Source organism: Bombina bombina, chromosome 11 (genome assembly GCF_027579735.1).
Source record: "Bombina bombina isolate aBomBom1 chromosome 11, aBomBom1.pri, whole genome shotgun sequence".
NCBI lineage: Eukaryota > Metazoa > Chordata > Amphibia > Anura > Bombinatoridae > Bombina > Bombina bombina.
In genome coordinates this window covers 109,898,739-109,925,565 of record NC_069509.1, presented here as the reverse complement: position 1 = coordinate 109,925,565, position 26,827 = coordinate 109,898,739, and the positions used below count along the sequence as shown (strand labels likewise).

The following is a 26,827-nucleotide window of genomic DNA, read 5'->3' as shown; positions in this document are numbered from 1 at the left end:
CACGTTATTATGCGTGACGTCACCATGCAAAACGGGAAGCCCTGGCAATGCCTGTCACTCTACAGGCACGATCACCGGGGTAGGAAAGGGTGGGAGCCCCCAGATCTCCCTCAAGGTGGGAGAGTGCTAGCGACGGCTCTGTCATTAGCACCAGAGTGGGAAACTCTGTGACGACTCAGAGCCGTCATTAGCGCTCAAAGGGTTAAAATATTCACCTATAGCTATTTTTTCAGCATTTGCTGTATCTGCCCATGTGTCACACAATGGGCTTGTTACCGGGCAAACTGGCTGTTTGACTTTGAAGCACCATTGCCATGGCGGCAGCATGTTTAAGGGGAATTCTGTGCAGTGTTGCTATGTTTGGCGGGTTATGACTGTAGAGTCATAACCCCCCTAAACATGGCAAAACTGTGGCAACAGCCCCACAGCATCAACCAAGATGGTTGCTTAGCAATAAGTTTGTGGCATGACAGAAAATGTGCACCAAACATATGTGCAAAGAACGCGCCAAGCTACTGAAGAACAGTCCAGAAGAACACCACATGTTTTTTCTACTATATTAGAATGCACTGAGACAGAAATGTTGTGGTACTCATTATTATTATTATTATTAAAACTGAAATGTTTGTCTTGTTCTCATATGTTGCATCAGTAAATGTTTTTTCAATAACAGCCCACACTTGTGAGCCACAATATCAAGGGTCAATTAGAAAAAAGTTACTTAACGTGAGAGAAAAAGTAACTAGTCCACTCATAGATAACAACTTTCCAATGGATTTCTATTACCAAATTTGCTTTGTTCATTTGGTATCCATTGTTGAAAAGTAAAGCTGATAGGAGCTTAGGAGCATTCATGTGTCTTTAGCTTTCTATTTAAAGCAGTGTTTATAACTATGTATATGTTTAAATTTAATGTTGACTTTACTATCCCTTAAATATGATGTGAAATCAGGAAATCAACCAATTTTAATTGTTGTTTAATAATTGTTTTTAATTACTATAGTTTGTTTATAAAGCCAAGCTATCTCTAAACAAGTTAAATCAATTACTGCAGCTCACGTTTAGGTAAACAGTCTATTGATATTTTTCGTTTTTTAATTAAAGGGACGTGATACCCAAATGTTAAAACACTTGAAAGTGATGCAGCAATCTGACTAGAAACTATCACCTTAACATCTCTATTTAAAAAAAAGATATTTCAACTCAAAATTTCCTCAGTAGCCACATCCCATTGTAAAGGGACTTTAAGCAGCCAATCAGGATGCTAGCCCTGGGATTTGCAAGGGAGAGTGCATCTGGCATTTGCAACACATTTGTGTCATTTCCCTCCTCAGTTTAAGGAAGTTTATTATGAGATCTCGCGAGATTTGAAATGAAATGAGTGAAATCTCATGAGACCACAGTAAAGCAAAGGTGTGACATCAGCACTGATGGATGAAACTGATTGGCTGCTGATTTTTATTTTCAACATACAGCTGACAGTAGCTAAAAGGATGAAAACTGCTGACAAAACACTTACTATTGTAAGGTAAAATATTTTCTTTTTTAACACAGAGATGTTCAGCTCATATTTTATTATCTGCTTTTTACAGTTATACAGCATCACTTTTAAATGATTTAACATATGGGTATGATGTCCCTTTAAATTAAGACAGGTTGTTAAGCTGTTTTGATCCAATGTAAATGATGAGAATGAATTGAAACAAAAATATTTATAGAAACAACAATTTTGTGGACCGAATAAGTTTAAAAAACATTTAAAATCTTGCCCCATGTCCATCTATGATCCTGTAACAAAAAATGTAATTAAACGTGATTAACCCATGCATTGCAAATCTCCCAAAATAAGCCAAAATAACATTATAAAGGGGTGTAGGAGACAGTTTAAATCAGACAAGCTTAAAAAGCACAAGTTGTAATAGGAAAGTAAGAAAAGCAAAAAGCCAAGGAATGCAATGTGCTTACAGTGAGGTATAGCTTAAAGGAAAAATACCAGCGAGTAAAAATTATCAAAGCCAATCATATCTAATCTGTTGCAGCCTTCAGGTAACAACGTGTCAAGATTGAAATAAGTGATTTTGCTCATGTGATACGCAGCTGATTAAAACTTTTTCTCATTGCTTGGTGCTGTTATTTTCAGCATAATTTTCCTACCTGGCGAGTAAAATATTTTCCAGCTGTTTGTTTTTTGTTTTTTTTAAGTTGGTTTAATTTTTTTTCGCTTCCGTTTTTTACCTGTTTCCCTAGGCCTTCCTGGTAACAAAAGGCCACGGCTGGAGAAAATGCCTAAGGAAATGTATTTTGATTCAATAACATTTTCTGGTACTTTTTGCTGAAATAAAACAGGTTAAGTTTGGTTTACAGGGACCCTGACAGAGAGGATGATGTACAAATCTATGTACAAGATTAGCGCATAAATGGGAAGTACAAAAAAAATAGCAATTTTTAAAAATTCCTCCATATTTTTTTAAAAGCAGCTTCAGTTTTTGTTTTTTAAGATGTCTTTTACCGTATAGCAAATAATGTGTATAGCCTAATATTCAAGATTACAGCATTTTTTTTGGTGGCTGGAGCAGTGTCAATGATGTGGAAAAAATTGGCTGCTAACCACCAACCACCATCACAGTTAGGTACCATTATGTAAAGAAGTGACTGTAATCTCACAGGAAGATATCATAGTCTGTTTATTTGTTTGTTATAACGTTGTTTTGCATAATAACGTTAATGCATCTTTCCATCTCCAGGAAAATCTGTGTTTTTTTGTTTAAAACTTAACCCAAATTGCATGAACTTGTCCTAATTCCTTTACTTTTTCAAATAAAGTTTGTGTTAATATGTACAAATGTATTCCCTAAACCACTGAGTTCAATGTGATGCACGCCACTTGCATATTTCAAGCATGCATTAAAGTGCTCTGTGCATTTTTGTCAGTATGTTAGATGCATAGGCAGAGAGTATTACATTGACCTTTAAGTCTTGCGTAACATACTCTGACAGGCTATTACTGTTTGGGGGAAAAAGAAGGTGCAGGGTATAGGATTAGGAGCTCCTGCAACAAGGGGGGTGCTTTAAAGGGACATTCCAGTCAAAATTTAAATGCACATACATCTTTGAATAGAAACATATTTGCAATATACGCTCCGGTCCCTAACCTGCTGTATGAGCGGGGAATACCTGTACATGTATTGGAAAAAATGTTTCTAGTAAAAGTATCAGTGTTTTAGTGTTAAAACTTTTCCCTGCACGTGCATGTGAAGCATAGCTAGATATTCTCAGTGCTCCTTCATTTTAAATACTGCAGCTGCTCAGAGCACCAGTAGGGCTTGTATCAAGTCAGCAATAAACAAATTGCGCCATTACCAGATGGTGAAAGCACTGCACCTTAGGATCTCTGAGCAAGGGCTATATTTAAAATGTTGGTGCACGGTGCATACCTTAATACACTTTTAAAACAGCTATAGTTTTCATGAGAAGCATTTTTGCTAAAACATGTGTATTACAAAAATGCTTTTATTCAAAACTGAAATGCATGTGGATTCCAATTTTAGCATGTCCCTTTAATTTGATTTTTTTTAAATGCAAAATTGGGGCAGGTCTTCTGTTATATTTGCCTACTGTGTTACGTTTTACTAGCTACATAACGCGTACGGCCAGATAGTGCACTTTCATATCCGCCATTTTTGTTTGAAACGGAGGCTTATGTCAAAATATTGATTGGATGGTGATATTTGGCTGTTTTGAGTGCAGATCTCTCTTAAACATAAAAGATTAAAACATAATCAACAAATATCATGTATGTTATTAGCTTGTGATGATAGCATTCATTTTATAAATGTATTTTGTTCAGGGTACAGATAGGTTTCCATTAATTTTTGTTACATAGCCTGAAAAATACATTTATAAAATGAACGCTATCATCACAAGCTAATACCATACAAATATTTTGTGTTTGTGTTTTAATTATTTATGTTTGAGCGAGATCTGCACTCAAAACAGCAAAATATAAGGTGTTAGGAAAAGTATACGGAATACAATAACTATTTTAACATCAGCCTCCTTTTGAAACAAATATGGCGGATATGAAAGTTCCGTATCTAGATGTAGCCTTGGCCGTACGTGTTACGTAAGTAGGACAATGTAACAAGGTAGGGAAATATTACAGAACACAGGCACTTAAAAAACACAACTTCACTGAATTAATTGATACATTTAAATGAATGCATTATTTCCTAGCCCCTAGGTACATTTACAAAATAAAATGCATAAAACTGTAAACAATCCTTAAATTAAATTCTATTATATCATTGTTTATAAATTTCACCTTATAATCATATTTTTTAAAATAATGAGAAATATTGTTTGGCTTCTCTTTTTCAATTGTTGTGCAATACAATACACTGATCATTCAATACATTTTCTAGAAAGCACGTTGAGAAATGTATTCGAAATACAGAGGCAAACAAAAACTTTGAATAACCAGCCAAACAATTTATTTATGAGTCAGGCAATTATATTTGTACATTGACAGAATAATAAAAAAAAGTTAGGAGCCATAAGTCAAATTTTTGGTCAAGTCCAATTCTAGGAAAATACATTGCTATTCTACACAACGTGCAAAACAAAATACATCAAGCAATATGTGTATTTTATCATTTGCTACAAAGCCTAAAGAACTAGCTCATGGGACTTCCAATTAGGGGCAGAACAAATAAAACTGGAAGCTACATAGTTCACTAGATACATTTTGAAATTTTCATAAAACTGTCATTCATGAAAGAATAAAGGAACATTAAACACCTCAATATATTAATATAAATGCTTTAATTACATGTAGTGAAAGAATTTTGCAATATACTTTCATTATGTATTTTGTTCTCATTCCCTGTAATTTAATTCGGAATATTTTCCAATTCATGTTAAACATGGAAGTGCAGACACAGATATATTCCAGCCAGTCATTAGTTGCACACTCTAATAAGCCATTTATAACCATTCCTAATTGGCCTCAGCAGAAAAGGTCACCTAAGTTACAATATGGCTGTATGCCCTCTGCTTATTTTTTTCAATATTTAAACAACTAATATAGGTTAAAAATACATGTACAAGTTATTCTTAGGATAATATTTGCTCCGCATACATCATTTAAGCAATTATTTATTAAGTGTTTAATTCCCTTTAAGAATCCATTTACAAATTATTATAAGCAAAGTTTGGACAAACAAGCATTTTTAAGAAGGATAACACAGTCCTTGTATTTTGCACAACTATAATTTATTTAAAGGACCATTAAACTTGACAATTCATCAACGCATACAATCTTTTATTATTGCAAGTGAAACATTATTACAATATACATTCAATATTTATTTTGCAGTCTTTTGCTGTAAAAATTGTGCTTGTTTCACTTTCTCCCAGGGAGGCTTGGGTTAATACTTTTAGGCAATTTATGTGAGCTTTTGTTTACATTTCCCTCCCTCACTAGATATTTAATGTCTTTGATAACAAAAGAGAATAAATATTTAGCATAATAAGATTATGGACTATGGTGTCTACTCACAGTGGTACAAGTAAGCACAGACTGCGAGTTAGCCTAACTCATTTGAAAAACTTGCAACTGAAAGCTTGTACAATCCTGACAACTTTTGAGCCAATGTTAGGTAATTCAAGTCCCATACTCTTCACCTGCCAACTTACTAAATGTAGGACTTAAAGAGGCATAAAAGTCCACAATGAAAGAGCATGTTTCTCTCTGGAAGTACAATAATAAATAGCTGTCTTTGGTTGCTCGTATCTCCATACCAACCTAGCCCTCTGAAGTAGCTCTATGCCCTGTCAGTGACCAGAATGCTGAAGCAAATACCATCACAAATTCATTATTCAGGTACAAGTTTAGCTTTAGTTGTCCAAGTATATAAATGTATATATAAATAAAAATATATGTTTATATACATAAAATATATACATACATAAATTATATATACATATATATATATAATCTATGTATATATACGTATACAAATATCCACAAAGCATTAATATAAATGTATATATATATAATACAAATTCTAAGGGCCACGGCTTTCTAGTTACCAGGAGTTGCCAAGCCCTGATTTAAGAGAAGAAAAAAAAAACGCACACTTACCAGCTTCTTCTTCTCGATAATCTGAATTAGAATTTGCTGTACAAGTACATTCCATATGCTCCTCTAACCTCACAAGGACTTCTTTTAATTTGGGTTTTTTTCTTACGTATTCTACTTTTGCCACCTGCAATTGTGAAAAAATGCATATATTTATATTTTGCACAACTATAATTGATTTAAAGGACCATTAAACTTGACATTTCAACAACGCATAAAATGTTTTATTATCGCAAGTGAAACATTATTACAATATACATTCAATATTTATTTTGAAGTCTTTTGCTGTAAAAATTGTGCTTGTTTCACTTTCTTCCAGGGAGGCTTGGGTTAAAACTTTTAGGCAATTTGTGTGAGCTTTTGTTTACTTTTCCCTCCCTTCCTAAGCTTCTATGGTGTCACATGCTTTTAAAAGGTAGATTATCAGTTTCGCATCAACAGTCATGATAGGAGAATCATTCTTTGCAATAGTAACTAAGTTGAATCAGTGCTAAACTTCTTTACGGGAATACAAAGGGGCAGCCTACACTGGTCTGCACACGTGCAGACAGAGTTTATGCTATATCTGAATATTAGTTTGTGATTGGTTAGCAAGGGTTCCTTTGTTCTAGGGGACAGGGAAATCAGTTAAAAGAATAAACATAAAACAATATACTCATTTGACAAAACAAAGCTGCAGTTTTCATTGCAAAATTATTCTTATATATAAAGGTTCATAATCATGTAGTTTACCATTTGTGTAACAATTGTAAGCAGATTGTATAAATATTAAATGAAACAGAAACATTTCTGAATGTTATACTGGTGCTTGTTCTTATTCTTGTATTTTTCCTTATAGACAAGATTTAAAATATGTATGTATTTAAAAAAGAAATACTGAGTGGAAATGTATTTAATAAAAAAAATGACAACATAAAATCCTGTTGTTTGTTTGTGTTTGCCTCTCCTCGTTGGACTTTTATTATTAGGAGTTTATCTTTATTTTGTAAGCACAGTAGCAAGCTAAATAATGTGTTTCATTGGGAACAGAAAAGGGAACATAAATTCATAAAATGTACGTAATTTGAAGAACACACCCAACACCAGGATAAACTGACTTTCACGTTTTTAAATAAATAAATCAGTATTAAGTTATATTTTGATAAATGTTCATTTTGATAATGCAGTATACTTCTTTGACAAGACGTTCAGCACTTTAAAATGCTGCATAAGCTTGTTATGATATTATTTGATCATGTAAAACTTTATTTATAACACACAGCATGTTAAAGGGACATTAAACACTTTGAGATGGTAATATTAAATTATAAACTGCATATTAAAACAAAGTCTGCAATATACTTTCATTATTTATTTTGTCCCCTTTTCCTGTAATTTAATTCTGAAATTGTGAGCTTTTCAGTTGCTGTTATAAATGGAAGTGCAGAACACTGTTATATTCCACACAGTAACGCTTTAAAAGAAACACTATATCTTTGCCTTCCTGTTGTGGCTACCTCCTCCTTGAGGGGGACAGGAAGTAAAGGACACTGCAGACATGAAGTTAAAAAAATTAAGTATAAGTCACTGCTTAGTTACTACAATGAAACAGACTTTAATATACCATATAATTCTACCACAAAAAACACACACCCCAAACAGATCCCTATTCATCCCTATAATATAGTATACTTCACTAACGAGCAGAAAGCAAACTCATTTAAAGGGACAGTCTACAATAGAATTTTTATTGTTTTAAAAGATAGATAATCCCTTTATTACCCATTCCCCAATTTTGCATAACCAACACTGTTATATTAATATACTTTTTACCTCTGTGATTACCTTGTATCTAAGAACCTTCTGACAGTGCCCTGATCACATGACTGTGACTGTTTATTATCTATTGACTTGCATTTAGCATTGTGTTGTTTCTGTGCCTGAATACAGTGTTATCTATATGGCCCACAAGAACTATCAAGTCTCTTGCTGAAAAAAGCAATATAAAAAGCATGTGATAAGAGGCAGCCCTCAAGGGCTTAGAAATTAGAATATGAGCCTACCTAGGTTTAGTTTCAACTAAGAATACCAAGAGAAAAAAGCAAATTTGATTATAAAAGTAAATTGAAAAAAATGATTAAAATTACATGTCCTATCTGAATAATGAAAGTTTAATTTTGACTAGACTGTCCCTTTAACCTAATATTTAATTCCACTGATAAAACCATAAGTCTTGTTACTGACATCATCCTATGATAACATTAATACTGGCAGAATGAAAAAAAAACTGTTTAATGCACCTGAGTAATTGTTTTTCCTTCCTTTATGTTTGCTGTAGGGTAATATTTACATCTTCCTTTGCCAACACACTCTGATAATTTGTACAAACTATACCAGTCATATCAAATTCAAAACAAAATTAAAAAAGTAAACGTTTCTGCCAACATAATATATATATATATATATATATATTATATATGTGTGTGTGTATATATATACCCCTCCTAAGATTATACTTTAAAGCCTCACTGGTTACAAGTAATACATAGCAATTATATCCTCTTTCTCTCCACCTTTTGTGAATTGATATAACACTCCAGTATGTATAAAAGATCAATGCATCAATGATATTTAAAAACGGAGCTGCCACTCCGTGTAAAATTTAATTGTCTATCTTATTTGAACAACTCTTACTGGACAGCCAGTTAAAGGGACAGTCTACACCAGAATTGTTATTGTTTTAAAAGATAGATAATCCCTTTATTACCCATTCCCCAGTTTTGCATAACCAACACAGTTATATTTATATATTTTTTTCCTCTGTGATTATCTTGTACCTAAACCTCTGCAAACTGCCCCTTTATTTCAGTTCTTTTGACAGACTTGCAGTTTAGCCAATCAGTGATGGCTCCCAGGTAACTTCACGTGCATGAGCACAGTGTTATCTATATGAAACACATGAACTAACACCCTCTAGTGGTGAAAAACCTGTTAAAATGCATTCTTAAGAGGCGGCCTTTAAGGTCTAAGAAATTAGCACATGAACCTCCTAGGTTAAGCTTTCAACTAAGAATACCAAGAGAACAAAGCAAAATTGGTGATGAAAGTAAATTGGAAAATTGTTTAAAATTACATGCCCTATCTGAATTCTGAAAGTTTATTTTGGACTAGACTGTCCCTTTAAAATACTGCAGTGCCCAGTACAAAACTGGATAAAACTAAAAAATAATTTTCTCTATTAAAAATGCCAAATATGATCTAACATTTTCTAACGTTAAATAAGCCCACAGAATAGAGAGGACTGGATAAAAACTTTTGCTTTACAGATTTTTTTTCACACAAGTCCCAATGGAAGTATCTCAGTGTTATACTTCCAATCACTGCCCATTTTGTCAACAGGACACGCAGTCTGTTTTCGTTAGCCCTGCAAACAAAAGTACTATAGTCTGACACAGTAGCAAAAAAAAGCCAATTTAAAGACATTTTCCAAAGCTGTCAGATTTCCATTGAACAAGTCAGAGCTGTCTGTGACAAGTAAGAATGCTTTGCTAGAAGGTCAACTTTAGGTCGAAGTAATATGTTTAAGTTGCTTTTATAGTCAGCTCCCTTGCCTAATGCTTTTCAAGACATTGGTTAAATTTGACTCATCCAGCATGAAAGAGCAGATAATCTGGAGTATTTTAGAAGATCAAATAGTGATTAAGACTGATAACTTCAGATACAGACAGACTCTCCAACAGTTCTGTAATTATCCAGCTAAGTTTTTGGCTTTAAAACTATGAACAATAAAGATGTCTTGGAAATTCCCTTTTTTTCGTCTGTAAAACAGAAAGCATAAAGATATATTAAATTTGAAATGTAAATCCCCATAATATATAAATGCATTATTTAAGAAAGAAAACTTTGCAGCATGATAATTATGGTATTTATTTTTACTATTGTTTTTCCCCATTTAAAGGGATAATGAAGTTCAAAAATTATAAGCTTTAAATCGTTAGATCATGTCATTTTAGCACTACTGACCCCGCAGGTCTCAGTGTTTAACCCCCGCAAAGGTGTAAACACAGTTAAATTCCTACACAGTAGCCGTAGACAGCTGTTGGTGCTGAGCAGACATGACCAGTTAGCCAATCAGCAGTGGCAGTCACACAGCTCACCGTCCACGTCTGTCTGGGGCCAGCAGTTCTCTGTGGCTCTCTAGAAAGACTTTAACTATGTGCAGGATTACTAATGCTAAATGACATATCATTCTTGCACTACAATGTCCCTTTAAATATGGATTGTAATCATGCAGGATTAAGAACACCGACCTTGCAACATTCTGCACATTGAATGCTTGGGGGTTGATTTATCAACCTCTTTGGCAGGCTTTGTCTGCCTACGACTGCAGGTAACCTGCACTCCGTAATTAATAAGCAGCAGTCATCAGACCGCTGCTTCCCTACCCTTTCGCCACCTCTTAGGTGGCACATTTCTAACTCCCCGATCTCGTCCGACCAGAGAGATTGACAGCTCCTGCCCACGCGTAATTGGCTGTGCGCAGGCAGGGGGCGGGATTGTACGAGAGCGCAAAATAGTGTTCATGTGCAATGCTGAATTCCAGCTGCCGAATTCAGCCCGTCGATTCAGGCGAGCTGTGGCTGACAGGGGTGGGTATGTGCGCCCCTGTCCGCTACAGCTTCATAATTCGACCCCTTGATACGTGCAGGTGATCATTTATATCTGTCCATAATCGGCCATAATAAGGGGGATAAGACAAACATACTCAAGAGGTTTTGTAGGGGTACATCTCTAAACATAAAAACAAAACATATTTTGCTAAAAAAAAAATAACTTTTAAATATATATATCAAAAAAATACTCAAATGCCCTTTAAAGGTGCAGGAAGCAATGCACTAAATACTATTGACTCACTGCCATACTAGAATCTGCAGTCAGTGTTAACATTTTGTGTGAACTCAAAAAATCCACATCAACTTATTGCTATTCCAGTTCCTTTTCTATCAGATAATGAGCTGTGAATGTGCTCCTCATGCTGCTTATTCTCTGGAGAAGGACTGGCTGAAGAGCTCTGCTCATGCTGAATGGCTCCTCATGCTGCTTATTCTCTGGAGAAGGACTGGCTGAAGAGCTCTGCTCATGCTGAATGGCTCCTCATGCTGCTTATTCTCTGGAGAAGGACTGGCTGAAGAGCTCTGCTCATGCTGAATGGCTCCTCATGCTGCTTATTCTCTGGAGAAGGACTGGCTGAAGAGCTCTGCTCATGCTGAATGGCTCCTCATGCTGCTTATTCTCTGGAGAAGGACTGGCTGAAGAGCTCTGCTCATGCTGAATGGCTCCTCATGCTGCTTATTCTCTGGAGAAGGACTGGCTGAAGAGCTCTGCTCATGCTGAATGGATCCTCATGCTGCTTATTTTCTGGAGAAGGACTGGCTGAAGAGCTCTGCTCATGCTGAATGGCTCCTCATGCTGCTTATTCTCTGGAGAAGGACTGGCTGAAGAGCTCTGCTCATGCTGAATGGCTCCTCATGCTGCTTATTCTCTGGAGAAGGACTGGCTGAAAAGCTCTGCTCATGCTGAATAGATCCTCATGCTGCTTATTCTCTGGAGAAGGACTGGCTGAAGAGCTCTGCTCATGCTGAATAGATCCTCATGCTGCTTATTCTCTGGAGAAGGACTGGCTGAAGAGCTCTGCTCATGTTGAATGGCTCCTCATGCTGCTTATTCTCTGGAGAAGGACTGGTTGAAGAGCTCTGCTCATGCTGAATGGCTCCTCATGCTGCTTATTCTCTGGAGAAGGACTGGCTGAAGAGCTCTGCTCATGCTGGATGGCTCCTCATGCTGCTTATTCTCTGGAGAAGGACTGGCTGAAGAGCTCTGCTCATGCTGAATGGCTCCTCATGCTGCTTATTCTCTGGAGAAGGACTGGCTGAAGAGCTCTGCTCATGCTGAATGGATCCTCATGCTGCTTATTCTCTGGAGAAGGACTGGCTGAAGAGCTCTGCTCATGTTGAATGGCTCCTCATGCTGCTTATTCTCTGGAGAAGGACTGGTTGAAGAGCTCTGCTCATGCTGAATGGCTCCTCATGCTGCTTATTCTCTGGAGAAGGACTGGCTGAAGAGCTCTGCTCATGCTGAATGGCTCATCATGCTGCTTATTCTCTGGAGAAGGACTGGCTGAAGAACTCTGCTCATGCTGAATGGCTCCTCATGCTGCTTATTCTCTGGAGAAGGACAGGCTGAAGAGCTCTTATCTTGCTGAATGGCTCCTCAGTTTCTCCTTATAGAACAAGCAGCCTAGGAGGAGCGTGCATTACACTGCTATAGCTTAAAGGGGCATGAAAGTAGATTTCAAAACATTTTCCGGTGCAAAGTACACTAAAACAACTTCTTTAGTTTTGTCCTATTTTATCATTTAAGTGGTGCATGCAAATGTGTGCTATTTGGTAGGTATCCACCGTGCACAATGCATGGAGAATACTTACTAGTCTGTGTCCAAGCTCAGAGATTGGTACCAAGGTGATGATATCAGTGTACAAAGTCTAATGCTGCTAGTACTTTCTATCCTACACCTGTACAGCTCCACCATCCTAACAACCATTATGCCCCTTTAAATAAGGTATTGCCAATGAATAGAAACCGGAGAGCCACAGCACTAAATAAAGAGGAATGTTTATACATTTACAAGACTGAATACTGCAAAAAATTGCTAGAAATCCTAGAATTAAAGTTTTGCCTTACTTCCATACAATGGTCAAGTCCTACAAAAAAAAGTGTGGGAACTCATAAATACTTTCACCCCCCCCCCTCACAATTAATATTGTTTTATATATACACACACACTGTATTTATATGTATATAATCTATACACTTTGGTTAATGAAAGCAAATTAAATCCACTAAAGGGTTGAATGGTTGCCTTTGGGCCTGATAATCCTCCTCTGTCACAGAGTCTTATTCACTTAAGGTGCAGTAGTCCTATTTCTGCTGAAGGGAGCTAAATAAACCCAGAGCAAGCCACACAGAAATGTAAGCACCATGTGTTCCACACAGTGTATTGTAGGAAGTGTTACTGCCCATTACTAGAGAATCTCACTATCCCTTTAACCAGACTGTGCTCCAGCTCCTCCCACCAGCTGCACCAGTGTTTACTGAAGTGTTTCTGTTCTCTGTCCAGAGGAAACTTAGCTCCTCCTGCAAAAATAGTGCAGGAACTCTATTCCCATGCATTCCCGCTCGACTTGACTTCTGCTTCCATATCACTTTAAGGTGCAAAAGATCATTTCTATAACAAATATCTTCAAGTTCTTAAAAGCTATATTGTAAACAATACATAGCACTATATTAATACAATTAGATTCTTTGTACAAAAGCTTGTGTTAATTAGTACATTTATATAAACCAATTCTTCAGCTGTCTAAAAAGAGTTTTTGATATACAGCTGTTATCATTTAGGATGTTTCTGTGTCTTTTTTTTCTCCAAGATACTTCAAGGCAAAATTATGAGTCACCTCCTCTCAACTCAGCCAAGTTTTAACTGATCACCATAAAAGGTGAATTTTATGTTATTTTGGAATCCGCAACTGACTTCTTTTTCTTTTTTTTGTTATTCTTTTACTGGAAGATAAATAAAGCTTTTTGCTGGTCTTTTGTATTTGATCATTAAATATGCATAGAACCTGATGCAGCAATTCCTAATTGGTTCCTGAGCAATCCCTTGAAAACGTAAAATTGCTCAAAATGACAATAGCAGAGAAGGAATAACAATACTGGTGCACAACCAGTGTCGGTAATTGTGCTGATCTGATTATTTTATTCATTCTAAGTGTGTTGGTGTATGGAGTTATTACATGGGTCCTAACTTATACACAATATATTGTACAGATGGACCCATTAAAGGGACAGGAAACCCCAAAATTTACTTTCATGATTTGGATAGAACATACAGTTTTAAACAATTTTCCTATTTACTTCTATTATCAAATTTTCTTCATTCTCTTGTTACCCTTTGCTGAAGGAACAGCATTGCACTACTGCAGCTATATGAACACATCTAGTTAGCCAATCACAAGAGACAAATGTGTGCAGGCACCAATCATCAATAGCTCCCACTGGTGTAAGAGATGTGCGTATTCTTTTTAACCCCTTAATGACCACAATGTACCCTGTATGTCACTGGTCGTTAAGGGTTTTTTCAGGACATAATAGCACAAGTTTAGCAAGAACACGCTATTAATGCCCTCCCTCCAGAAGGCTTTGTGGAATAGAGCAGTCTTAACACTGGTGGCAAGACCGTGCTATAAAACAATCAAGTCCCAAAAAAAGGCCAGCGACATACAGGGTACGTGGCTGGTCCTTAAGGGGTTAAACAAGGGATACCAAGAGAACAAAGCTCATTTGAAAATGGAAGTGAATTTAAAGTGTCTTAAAATTACAACCTCTATCTGAATCACATAAGTTTAAGCTTGACTTTCCAATCCCTTTAAAGTGAATGTAAACGTTCATGAATTAGTGCCCGATTTTTAAAAACACTATTAAAAACAGGGGCACTTTCATTCATAAAAGTTTAAATTTTTACAAATACTTACCTTTCTCTTCAGCAAAGCCGGATCAACGATCCCCTGCCTGCAGCTCCTCTGTACTTACATCACCAATGACGAAACCAGCTTCCTCCAATCATGGCGTGCACCCCAGAGCCCAGAGGCCACGTCATGATTGCAGGAAGCCGGTTTCGTCATTGCTGTGCTAAGTACAATATGAGAAGTGGGCGGGGGGATCGCTGATCCAGCTTTGCTGAAGAGAAATATAAGTATTTGTAAAAATATGCTGCAATGTAAACTTTAATGAATGAAAGTAACCCTGTTTATAATAGAATTTTTTAAAACCGGGCACTTATTCATGAAAGTTTACATTCACATTCAAGTCTTAAGTCTCTATTTCTACCTTTAACAGGAATTGGACAGATTACAATTTTCAGAATTAAAATAACAGGAAAAGTGGAAAATTATAAATAATGAAAGTATATTGCATTTTTTCTTTTACTTCACTTAATTAAACATGTTATATTACAATATCAAAGTGGTAATAATACATAAATGTAACCAATATCGCACAACAAAAAAATAAAGTATATAAATTAATGTAAACACAAGGCTAAACTTATTAGTGTTAGGACCAGTCTATTTTGGGACACCTTGTAAGTGGTGACTGGCTTAGCAGAATATGGCCATATTGTGTGACTAAGATCCCAACTTTATTTAAAGGTATATAGGCATAAAGTCTTGCAGCATAAATATATGTTAATAATTTTGCGTGACAATGATCCCATTTTATTTTAACAATTTAAGAATATTTAGCTAGCATAAGTGATTTTGCAGTATATAATATGTTATAAACATTTGGACTTAAGTGTTTGGATGTGCGCCAAACCTCTTTGTTGTTATATAAAATAATGTGATATAGGGGATATATGCTAATAAATTTGTCAATTCAAATTTTGTACTGAATTGTGAATACATATCCTTTAGATCATATTTATTTATATACCATATAAAAGGGGTTAATGTCCCTTTAACATTATATCAAATGTTTTTACACTGATGGATTTGAATAAGGACCAGTCATTCATATGGCCATTTTTATACTTCACGATAACATTTCACTTAAACACTGCAAATATTTTTTGTCATATAAAAATAGTATTTCGAGACAGTACTGTAGAGTGTAAGCTCTTCAGGGCAGAACCCCCACCTCTTTAATTTATTTTAAGTACCAGTATTTCTTGTTTTACCATTAATCAGTGTCATTATGTACCTGTACTCGTGTAACTAGCGCTACATTTGTGGAACTTTTAAATGATAATGACTATTAAATTATTATTAATAATTATTTTTATTATATTAATAATTATTATATTAAAGGGACACTTAAGTCAAAATTAAACTTTCATGATTCTGATAGAGCAGCAATTTTAAACAACTTTCCAATTTACTTCCATTAACAAAATGTGCACAGTCTTTTTATATTTAAACTTTTGGAGTCGCCAGCTCCTACTGAGCATGTGCAAGAATTCACATAATATATGTATATGCATCTGTGATTGGTTTATGGCTGTCACATGATACAGGAGGAGTGGAAATAGACATAACTGTTATTTGCCAGAAAAAAATCTACTAATCATTTGAAGTTCAGACTAAGTGATATTGCATTGTCTATTTAGCATACATTTGTTGATTATGCAAATCTAATGTATTTACTGGTCCTTTAATAATATTTTAGCATTTTTGTTACAGAATAGTTTAATGCTGTCAAATGAATAGAGCTAGTACCATGTTATGCACTGATTTTATCAGAGACATCACATATTTAAAGGGACACTGAACCCAAATTTTTTCTTTTGTGATTCAGATAGAGCATGCCATTTTAAGCAACTTTCTAATTTACTCCTATTATCAAATTTTCTTTATTCTTTTGGTATCTTTATTTGAAATGCAAGAATGTAAGATTAGATGCCGGCCCATTTTTGGTGAACAACCTAGGTTGTCCTTGCTGATTGGTGGATACATTCATCCACCAATCAAAAACTGCTGTCCAGAGTTCTGAACCAAGAAAAAGGCTTAGATGCCTTCTTTTTCAAATAAAAATAGCAAGAGAACGAAGAAACATTGATAATAGGAGTAAATTAGAAAGTTGCTTAAAATTGCCTGCTCTATCTGAATCATGAAAGAAAAAATTTGGGTTCAGTGTCCCTTTAAGAAGCTGAAGAATGATGCAGCAAATCCATTAGCAAGTTGCAGCTTTACAATTATAACCTTAAAGGAACAGGAAACCCCAACATTTACTTTCATTATTTAGATAGAACATACAATTTTAAACAACTTTCCAATTTACTCCTATGATCAAATTTGCTGTATTCTCTTGTTTTCCTTTGCTGAATGAACAGCATTGCACTACTGAACATATCTAGTTAGCCAATCACAAGAGATAAATGTGTGCAGGCACCAATTAGCAGCTAGCTCCCACTAGCGTAGGATATGTGCGTATTCTTTTTTAACAAGGGATACCAAGAAAACAAAGCACATTTGAAAATAGAAGTGAATTTAAAAGTGTCTTACAATTCTATATTCTATCTGAATCATGCAAGTTTAATTTTAACTTTCCTGTCCCTTTAATGCTTAAAAAAACCAGTATTTTGTGCAAAAAAAAAAATGTATTGATTAATGCTGTTTTGAGAGTGTCCTTTAACATAAAGCAGGTAAACTTCTTTGAAGAGATCCTTGTGTACGCTAGCAATATTTATCCACATTTATAAAATTAAAGGCCCAATTAGGTTGAGATTAAATATAGAGCACTAAAGGTAGCAATTTCAAAAATGTTAATTAGGTCAGGGATTTGGCGGCCTGAAAATCTTTTTTTAGAACTGCAATTTTCAAGTCTAATTAGGATCTCAACACACCTCATAATGTTTGTTTCTTCAAAAGGTCTCTTTTACTATATAAATCTGTAATACTTAACCCAAGCCAAATAGGCAGTATAATAACCCCAAATGAATCAACATGATTTAATTTGATTTAATTGTAGTCTTAAACACACAGTCCTCAAAAGGTTACTAAAAAATTAAAGAGACATGAACCACAACATTTTTCTTTTTCTTATTTTTCATGATTTAAATAGAATAAGTGATTTTAAACAACAATTTACTTAATGTATCCAATTTGCTTCATTCTCTTGGTATCCTTTTTTGAAGGAGCAGCTATGCACTACTGGGAGCTATCTGAAGACTTCTGGTGAACCAATGAAAAGAGGCATTTGTGTACAGCCATCAATCAGCAGCTAGCTCCCAGTAAGGCATTGCTGCTCCTGAGACTACCTATATGTGCTTTTCAACTAAGGATACCAAGAGAATTAAGCTATTTAGATAATAGAAGCCAATTGGAAAGTTGTTTCAAATCACATGCTCTGTCTGAATCATGAAATAATTTTGGGGGTTTCATGTCCCTTTAAAGGGACATAGTTCAAAAAGAAAATGCTCTATCTATTGTGATGATTATATGCAATCAACAGAGAAATATGAACACGAGGAGTTAAACAGGACATGCAATGCCTGAACACATCTGGTGACCTAATGACTAGAGGCATAGCATATGTGTGTAGCCACCAATCATCATCTAGCAGCTACTGAGCCTTCCTAGATATTCTTTTCAAAAGCAGATATCAAAATTTGATAACAGAATAAAAACTTGAAAACGGCATGCTTTATCTGAACCATGAAAGTATCATTTTCAATTGTATGTTTCCTAGAAAAAGATACGAAATCTAAAATTTTATTTTGTGATTCAGACAGAGAGTATATAATTTTTGAAAAGTTTCCTGTTTGCTAATTTTTTCCATTCCCATTAGAGATGTGCATTTGTGTAATTTCTAATTCTCCGAACATGAAATGCACCCGGCTGACTGCTAAAGACTAACTCTGCTTCATATATGTGCCTAAGAGGCTTTTTCAGATAACAACTGCAAAACAATTAATTTTATACTAACTGTATGACATTGGATATCCTTGCTGTCTGCAGCCTAAAGCACTGATTGGCTCCTCTAAATAAGGCATATATAGGGTGGAGTTTGGTCATCGAAACATAATTGCAGTAAAATGATGTTAAGGGTTATTGGTAGTTTAGCATTAGGGGGTGTGTTTTTTTTGGGAGGGTGCTTTTTTATTTTTTTATAGGGATTAGGTTTAATTGTTTAATTTTTGATAATTTGGTTTATTATTTTATTTAATGTTAGAATTTTTTATTTTTGTAATCTTGGATGAATTTAATCTTAGGTTTTTATTTTGAAGTAATGTTATCTTTTTTATTTTAATTGTTTGTAATTTAATATTTTTTAATTGAGGTAATTTGGGTTAATTTAGGGGGTGTTAGGTTAGGGGGTGTTAGGTGAGGGCGCTTAGTAATTTAATTAGTTATTTGTGTTGTGGGGGTTTGGCGGATTAGATTAATAGATTTAATAGGTTTGTTGTGATGTGGGTTAATGGTGGTTTAGGGGTTAATAGTTTTAATAGGTACTTTGCAATATGGGTGAATGGCAGATTAGGGGTTAATAGTTTATTAAGGTATATTGCGTTGTGGGGTGATGGCGGTTTTGACAACACCTAATGCATGCACAATATCTTTTCAGGAGGTAGAAAGATATTTTGCATGCATTAGGTGTTAGTTACTATTTTCAGGTGGTTACGGTGCAAACATACTCAGCAAAAGTCTTGCTGCGTCTGCCTATGTGTGGCGAGGTAAAAATGGAGTAAAATTTCTCCATTTTCGCCACGTAAGTCCTTGCGCTGAATATTTGATACTGATTTGTAAAGCGGTTCTATGTTAGCTTATGGGAGTAAAAATTGTGGGTGACGGGTGAAATATACGTGCCGCATTTACATGCGGCGCTGTATATGTGATACCAAAACCGAGTAAAAACCGGCATTGCCGGCGACGCCACATATGTAGTCTTGCCCCTGCTGTCTATCACCTTCAACAAGCAAGTTAGTAGTGATGATAAGAAGCAGAAACAGCTTCTTACATTTGTCTTTCTAGTCTAGCTCATGCAAGTCTGCACCAATATGTCCCAAAAGATGCAAATGCACCATGATAAATATCCCTTAAAATGTCAATAAAGTTTTAATGTAAAAAAACAAAAAAAACAATAAGTCTAGAATAGCAGATCTGTCGGTATAGCATTTCCCTTATTTTTTCTGTATTTACTAGGAAAGACATGAATTGTGAATCACAACATGAGCTACGTGTGCAACAGATTAATGGTTACCATAGCTGCATCTTGCTCTGAAAATTATTTTTATTTAAAGGACCAGGCAGTAAATACAGTAGATTTGCATATTCAAGAAATGCATAACAACAAGACAATGCAATACCACTTAGTCTGAACTTCAAATTAGTAGTAGTTTTTGTTCTGAAAAATTTTGCCAATCACAAATGCATATACGTATATTCTGTAAATTCTTGCACATGCTCAGTAGGACCTGGTAACTCAGAAAATTTAAATATAAAAAGGTTGTGCGCATTTTGTTAATGAAAGTAAATTGGAAAGTTGTTTAAAATTGCATGCTCTATCTGATTCATGAATGTTTAATTTTTACCTGAGTGTCCATTTAATTATTTTATATCTAAGACAGCTTGTAATTGAGTGATTTATTTAAAGGGATACTAACCCCACATTTTTTTTCTTTCATGATTCAGATAGAGCATGCAATTTTAAGCAACTTTCTAATTTACTCCTATTATCAATTTTTCTTTGTTCTCATGTTATCTTGATTTGAAGAAGCAGTAATAAAAGGTTAGGAGCCGGCCCATTTTTAGTTCAGCACCTTGGTAGAGCTTGCTGATTGGTTTGCTACATTTAGCCACAAATCAGCAAGTGCTGCCCAGGTGCTGAACAAGAAATGGTCCGGCTCTAAAGCTTACAGTACTGCTTTTTCAAATCAAGATAGCATGAGAACAAAGAAAAATTGATAATAGGAGTAAATTAGAAAGGTGCTTAAAATCTCATGCTCTATCAGAATCATGCAAGAAAAAAATTAGGTTTAGTATCCCTTTAAATGAACCCTGCAAAAACATTTTACAGTTGCACTATCCACTCAACCCATGTAGATTCAATATTGAAAACTGGAGGAATCTATTCATTGTAAAATAATCTTAAAAACAAAAGTTACATAAACAACAAAAACAATTGAAATATTGAAATTAAAGGGATATGAAACCCAAAACTTTACTTTTGAGATTTAGACAGAGAATACAATTTTACAAAATGCTTTCAATTTACTTTTAGTATAAAATTTGCTTTGCTTCTATGATATTGTTTGTTAAAGAAGTACCAGGTAGGTGTCAAAAGCACTATATGACAGGAATTAGTGCTGCCATCTAGTGTGCTTGCAAATGGATAACATTCTTGCAAAACTGCTGCCATATAGTGCTCTAGAAATGTGCTCGCTCCTGAGCATATGTCTCTGCTTTTCAATAAAAGATACCAAAAGAACAAATACCATTTGATAATAGAAGTAAATTAGAAAGTTGTGAGGTATGAGTAAGCACCGGTAACAGTTATGTTTTCTCCATGTCATTTCAAATAAAGTCTTTCTCGGATTGTAACTGAGTGCGACACCATTTTCTCTTTTTCTCGTAAATTAGAAAGTTGTTCAAAACTGCATGGTCTGTCTGAATCATGAATAAAAATAAAATGGATTTCATGTCTCTTTAAAGGACCAGTCAACACATTAGATTTGCACAATCAACAAATGCAAGATAACAAGACAATGCAATGGCACTTAGTTTGAACTTCAAATGAGTAGTAGATTTTTTTATAACAAATTTCAAAGTTATGTATATTTCCACTCCCCTTGTACCATGTGATAGCAATCAGGCAATCACAAATGCATATACGTATAGTCTGAGTTCTTGCACATGCTCAGTAGGAGCTGGTGACTCATAAATGTGTAAATATAAAAGACTGTGCACTTTTTTTTAGTGGAAGTAAATTGGAAAGTTGTTTAACATTACATACTGTATCTGAATCATGAAAATTTAATTTAACCTGAGTGTCCCTTTAATACTTGATTATTAGCTTGGATGTACATCAAGTCTATGGGAATCAAGATTTGATTGTGAGTTTATTCTTTTTTTTAAAGGGACATATGACATTCTGTCATTTGTTTGCACTAACAATGTGAAAAATTAGCATGAGAAAAAATATGCAGATGTATTTTTTAAAGTTGTATTAGTTTTTTTAAGGGATATTAAACAGTGATCGTATGGTAAAAACAAATATGTAAAATCAATGTACACATAAAAAGAAACAGATTGTGTAAAAATAGCAAACAACTTACTAGTTTGCTTGCAAAATTAGCACTTAGACTTTTTCACTGTAGCCCCTGCGTGGAGACATTTTTTGAGATTTAATTCATTTTCAGCAAGAGCAAATCTGAGTCCCTGTTTATCTAATCTATTCACTTAATACTAAATTAACTCTAGAAGTGTTATGACATCATGCTACATAAGCTTCCTGTAGACACCACAGCCTCTTTGTAGGGCTGTGACAGGAAGTAATAGATACTGTACAAAGAAAGTTTAAAAAAATAAATCAAAGGTAAAATCTGTTTAAATAGATGAATATTAAGTATAAGCCACTGCTTAGTGCTTTTTTATAACAACAATTAAACAGACTTTTTAATATCCCTTTAAATATCCAAACAACAAGTGTAACTTTATTGACACCACTTTATTGTAACTTAGGTTTCCTTCTCTGCTATGGCCAATGACTGTGTGGAATATAGTAGTCTTAAAGGGACATAAAACCCCCCAAAAATATTTTATGATTCAGCTAGAACATATAATTTTAAGCAACTTTCCAATTTATTTCTATTATCTAATTTTCTTTGTTTTCTTGTTATCCTTTTTTGAAAAGCAAAAAGGTAAATTCAGGAGCGTGCACGTGACTGCAGCACAGCACTATATGGCAGCAGTTTTGCAACAATGTTATACATTAGCAAGAACACTAGATGGCAGCAATATTTCCTGTTATTTAGAGCTTTAGAAATGCTACCTATCCAGATATCTCTTCAACAAAGAATAACACAAGAACAAATCAAATTTGATAATAGAAGTAAATTGTAAACTCTTTTTGTATTATCTGTCGGAAAAAGGAAAGAAACATTTTTGATTTCATGTCCCTTTAAGTCTGTAGTCTTCAGTTCCACTTTTAACAGGAACTGGAAAGCCCAAAATGTTTAGAATAAAATTACAGGAAAAGAGACAATAAACACATAATTACAAGATATGTCTGTTGTCTTGCTATAGAATAATAAATCAGCCAGGTTTTAACATTTTTTTAACATTTTTTTAAAAACAAATTTAAATCTTTTTTTTTTTTCGCCAAATATTTTCCAATCTTTTTCAATAACCAAACTCCCCAACCATTTGCCTTATTTCTAGGAGCCAATCAGGGCTTTAGTCCACAGACAACAAGGCTAGCTTGTCATAATGTTAGTATAAAGGAATTTGTTTGCAGTTATTATCAAATAAATTAAGGACATATATGTAGAAGAGAAGTCAGCAGGGTGCATTTTAAGTAAAGTCAAATTTTAAAGCTAAATTACATGAAAAGGGGGCAAAAACATATTGCTCAATGAATAAATATATATTGCAAAGTTGTTTCACTAAACATAATTAAAAAAAATTTATATAAAAATCTTGAGGTGTTTACTGTCCCTTTAAGCTCCTACTGTATTTTTAAGATGGAGATTCATCACACTTAAGTTCAAATTGAAACATTCCCATTGAAAGGATATGTTCAGCAATCAGCATAATATAACTTTCATTAGAAAGGGGATTCACAGACTGAATGTTTATAGAATGAATCATCTTCTAGGGAGATGTGGGATGTCTGACAATATGAAGAATGGCACACGGGGTTAAAAGAGCATAGTCTGGAGATGACAAGGAGACGATTGCAGGCAGCATGGGATAGATATTCTGTAGGCTGTCACCATGGTTTTTATAAATAAACAAGAAAAATAAAACTCCCTTAAACAATTTGGCTACAACTAGAATACATTAGACTTAATATTTAGAGGGAAAAGGAAATTCTTTGAGACAGTAATATTAAAAATGTTATATTATGTGCAGCAAAACAACTTTTCAATCGTCTTTTACTATTTATTTTTCCCCTTTTAAAGGGACATGAAACCATTTTTTTCTTTCATGATTCATAGTGTAAAATAAAAAATAAACTTTCCAATTGATTTCAATGATCAAATTTGCTTTGTTCTTTTAGTATGCTTTGTTGAAAAGAAGTGTCTTAAGGACTATATAGCAGCAGTTTTGCAAGAATGCTTTAAACAATGTTATATATTAAGCAATCACACTAAAGCGCAGAAGTATTTGCACAAACTGCAACTATACAGTTTCCAGTCACTTGCACGCCTAGGTATGCTCTTCAACATAGAATACCGTCACAATGAAGCAAATTTGATACAAGTAGATTGGAAACTATATTAAAAGTGTATGATTTATTTGAATCATTGCATACAAATTTTACTCTGGCTGGCTCCTTGATTTTGAACAAATTTGTCAAGTCCTGGCTTAAAGGAAAGAAAACGTGCAACAAGAAAATGTTTTAGTACTGTATTAAAACATATTATTGCAGTATTGCATGCTTAGAACTATGTGTTTAACCTCTGCAAGGTTGTTAAACACATAGTTAAAGTCATCTCTAGAGCAGCAATGCATTACTAGGACAAAGCTTGAACACAACTAGTGAGCAAATGACAAGAGGAATATGCGTGTAGCCATCAATCGCTTAATAGCTCCCAGAAGTGCATTTCTGCCCCTCAGCCAACCTATGAATGCTATTCATCAAAGGATACCAAGAGAATGAAATCAGTGTGATAATAGAAATAAATTGCATGGTCTATCTAAATCATTTCAAGGGGAAATTAACTTCCATTAAAATTACACTTTAATTTACAAACATTATCAATATCTGTATTTAGAAAAAACAAAGGATTGAGATCGGTCATTACAGAGATCATTATGGTTACTAAACCAGCCTTCAGTTACAGCTAGGGAAAGCCAAACTTGATGAGACTGGATAGATGCCCTTGCCAGCCAGATTTAATACATTATTGATCTGTATATCTGCATAGTGGCACAGCAAGTTTGGTATCAGATTTCCTAAGCTGTGACTGCAGCTTCTAACTTGTGTCTGAGAAAATAAAGGCTTTTATATTATTTTGTTTTTTAAAAGAAGCTTTCATTAAAACTAGAGATTTTGCAAACACAAGAAAGCTTAGAAACATTCCTGGAATACTCTAAGCAGGCCACCGATGTATAAGCAATTTCACCACATCCTCTGTGACCCTCCCGTACAATTAGAAAGATGACGGCATCCAAAGATATCCAAGTCCCAAACCAGATTTAGAAAAATGCTTCCTTTGAAACCGTCAATTGAGCGAAACCCCCACAAAAGAGGAAAGTTTTGTGGCAAACAACGTACAGTGAGCTTCATTGTTAAATGGAGAGTGATCGGGTGAGTTCTCAACTTCAGCACATAACGCCTGTCTCCTAACATTAACTTTGACCTTTTGCCTTCTTAACAGACCATTAAATACAGTCGAATTGCATAATCAACAAACGCATAGTAAAAAGACAATACTATAACACAGTATGAATTCCAACACTAAAATTGTTATTGTTTAAAAAAATGTATAACACTTTCACTACCCATCCCCAAGCTTTGAATAACCAACATTGTTATATTAATATACTTTATAACATTTAAACCTCTAAATTTCTGCCTGTTTCTAAGCCACAGACAGCCTCTTATCACATGCTTTTTTATTTGCTTTTCACAACAGGACACTGCTAGTTTATGGGGGCCATATAGATAAGATTGTGCTCATGCCCATGGTTTGTGGATGGCACTGCACCAATTGAATAAAATGCAAGTCAATAGATAATAAATAAATAAATAAATAGCCATGTGATACGGGGCTGTCAAAAGATGCTTAGATACAAGGTAATCACAGAGGTAAAAAGTATATTAATAGAACCGTGTTGGTTGTGCAAAACTGGGGAATGGATAATAAAGGGATTATCTATCTTTTTAAACAATAAACATTTTTAAATTGACCACCCCTTTAATATAACAATGTTGTTGTCCAAAATTGGGGAATGGGTAGTAAATGGGCTATCTTTTTAAACAGTAACAACTTTGATGTTGACTGTCCCTTTAATTGCACTTACACATGATAAAAAGATGCAAATAAGTCTCAAAACAGAAAATATTGACAAAAATAAACAGTTTCTGAAACACTTTAGGATGTACAGAACAATGTTGAACCAATAAGAAGATCCCAAAGAAGAAGATCCCAAAGAATAATGAATATTTTTTTTATCATATCACATATATCAAATATCTTACAGAATCTTCTCCTGTCTGAACAACACCCAAAACAAAACAAAAAAAGGCTATGGAAAACATAAACCACATTCAAACATAACAAATATGTAACATTCATTAGAGTCAGAAGGGAAAGAGCAAACGTCTTATATACTTCTAAATTCAAAATACGGTAAAAATAAAAAGATCACCCCAAATTGTCATCTGAGCAGAGAGCAAATCAAACCATTATTTTATTTAGTAACAAGGACAATATAAATGGAAATGTTCTGTGTTAGAGCATTTCTTTATCTGCAAAGGGGTTAAGTGATGGTAAACTCGGGGTGACAACTTTCAATTCATATAACCTATGTGTCCTAATAACACAAAATAGTGTGTTTCTGAGTAATAGTGTCAGTGTAAATTTTTAGGCATTTCTACCTATTATTTCACAGACTTTTGCAAGCCCCCCACCAGTCCCTCTCCATTTTTTATTTTTTTTTCTTCTGGCATATGACCCTGGCATCCAATAGAAAACTTTGCCATACGGCTCACTGATTGCAATGGAAGCCATTGTTTGAGGAGACACGCATGCACTTAGAAGTTTACATGTTCCAATACGCTCAGGGTATGCTTTTTGCCTCTGTATCAGGAGCTTGCTTCAGGTCTGATGTGTGGGACCAAAAAACACGTCACTCCTGTGCAGACTGAGCACAGCAGGCTACAAAATAAATTACATTTTTTAAATAAATTAAGTTTATATGACAAACA

At 34.6% G+C, this 26,827-nt stretch overlaps 1 protein-coding gene across 1 annotated transcript in view; it reads right to left on the bottom strand.

Annotated features, from left to right (window-relative positions):
• PDGFA (platelet derived growth factor subunit A) overlaps window positions 1-26,827 on the bottom strand; it is a 61,669-nt gene that overhangs the window by 8,091 nt on the left and 26,751 nt on the right. Inside the window, exon 5 of the mRNA XM_053694919.1 lies at window positions 6,143-6,266. Coding sequence (XP_053550894.1) covers window positions 6,143-6,266 — 124 coding nt within the window. The remainder of the gene's footprint in view (window positions 1-6,142; window positions 6,267-26,827) is intronic.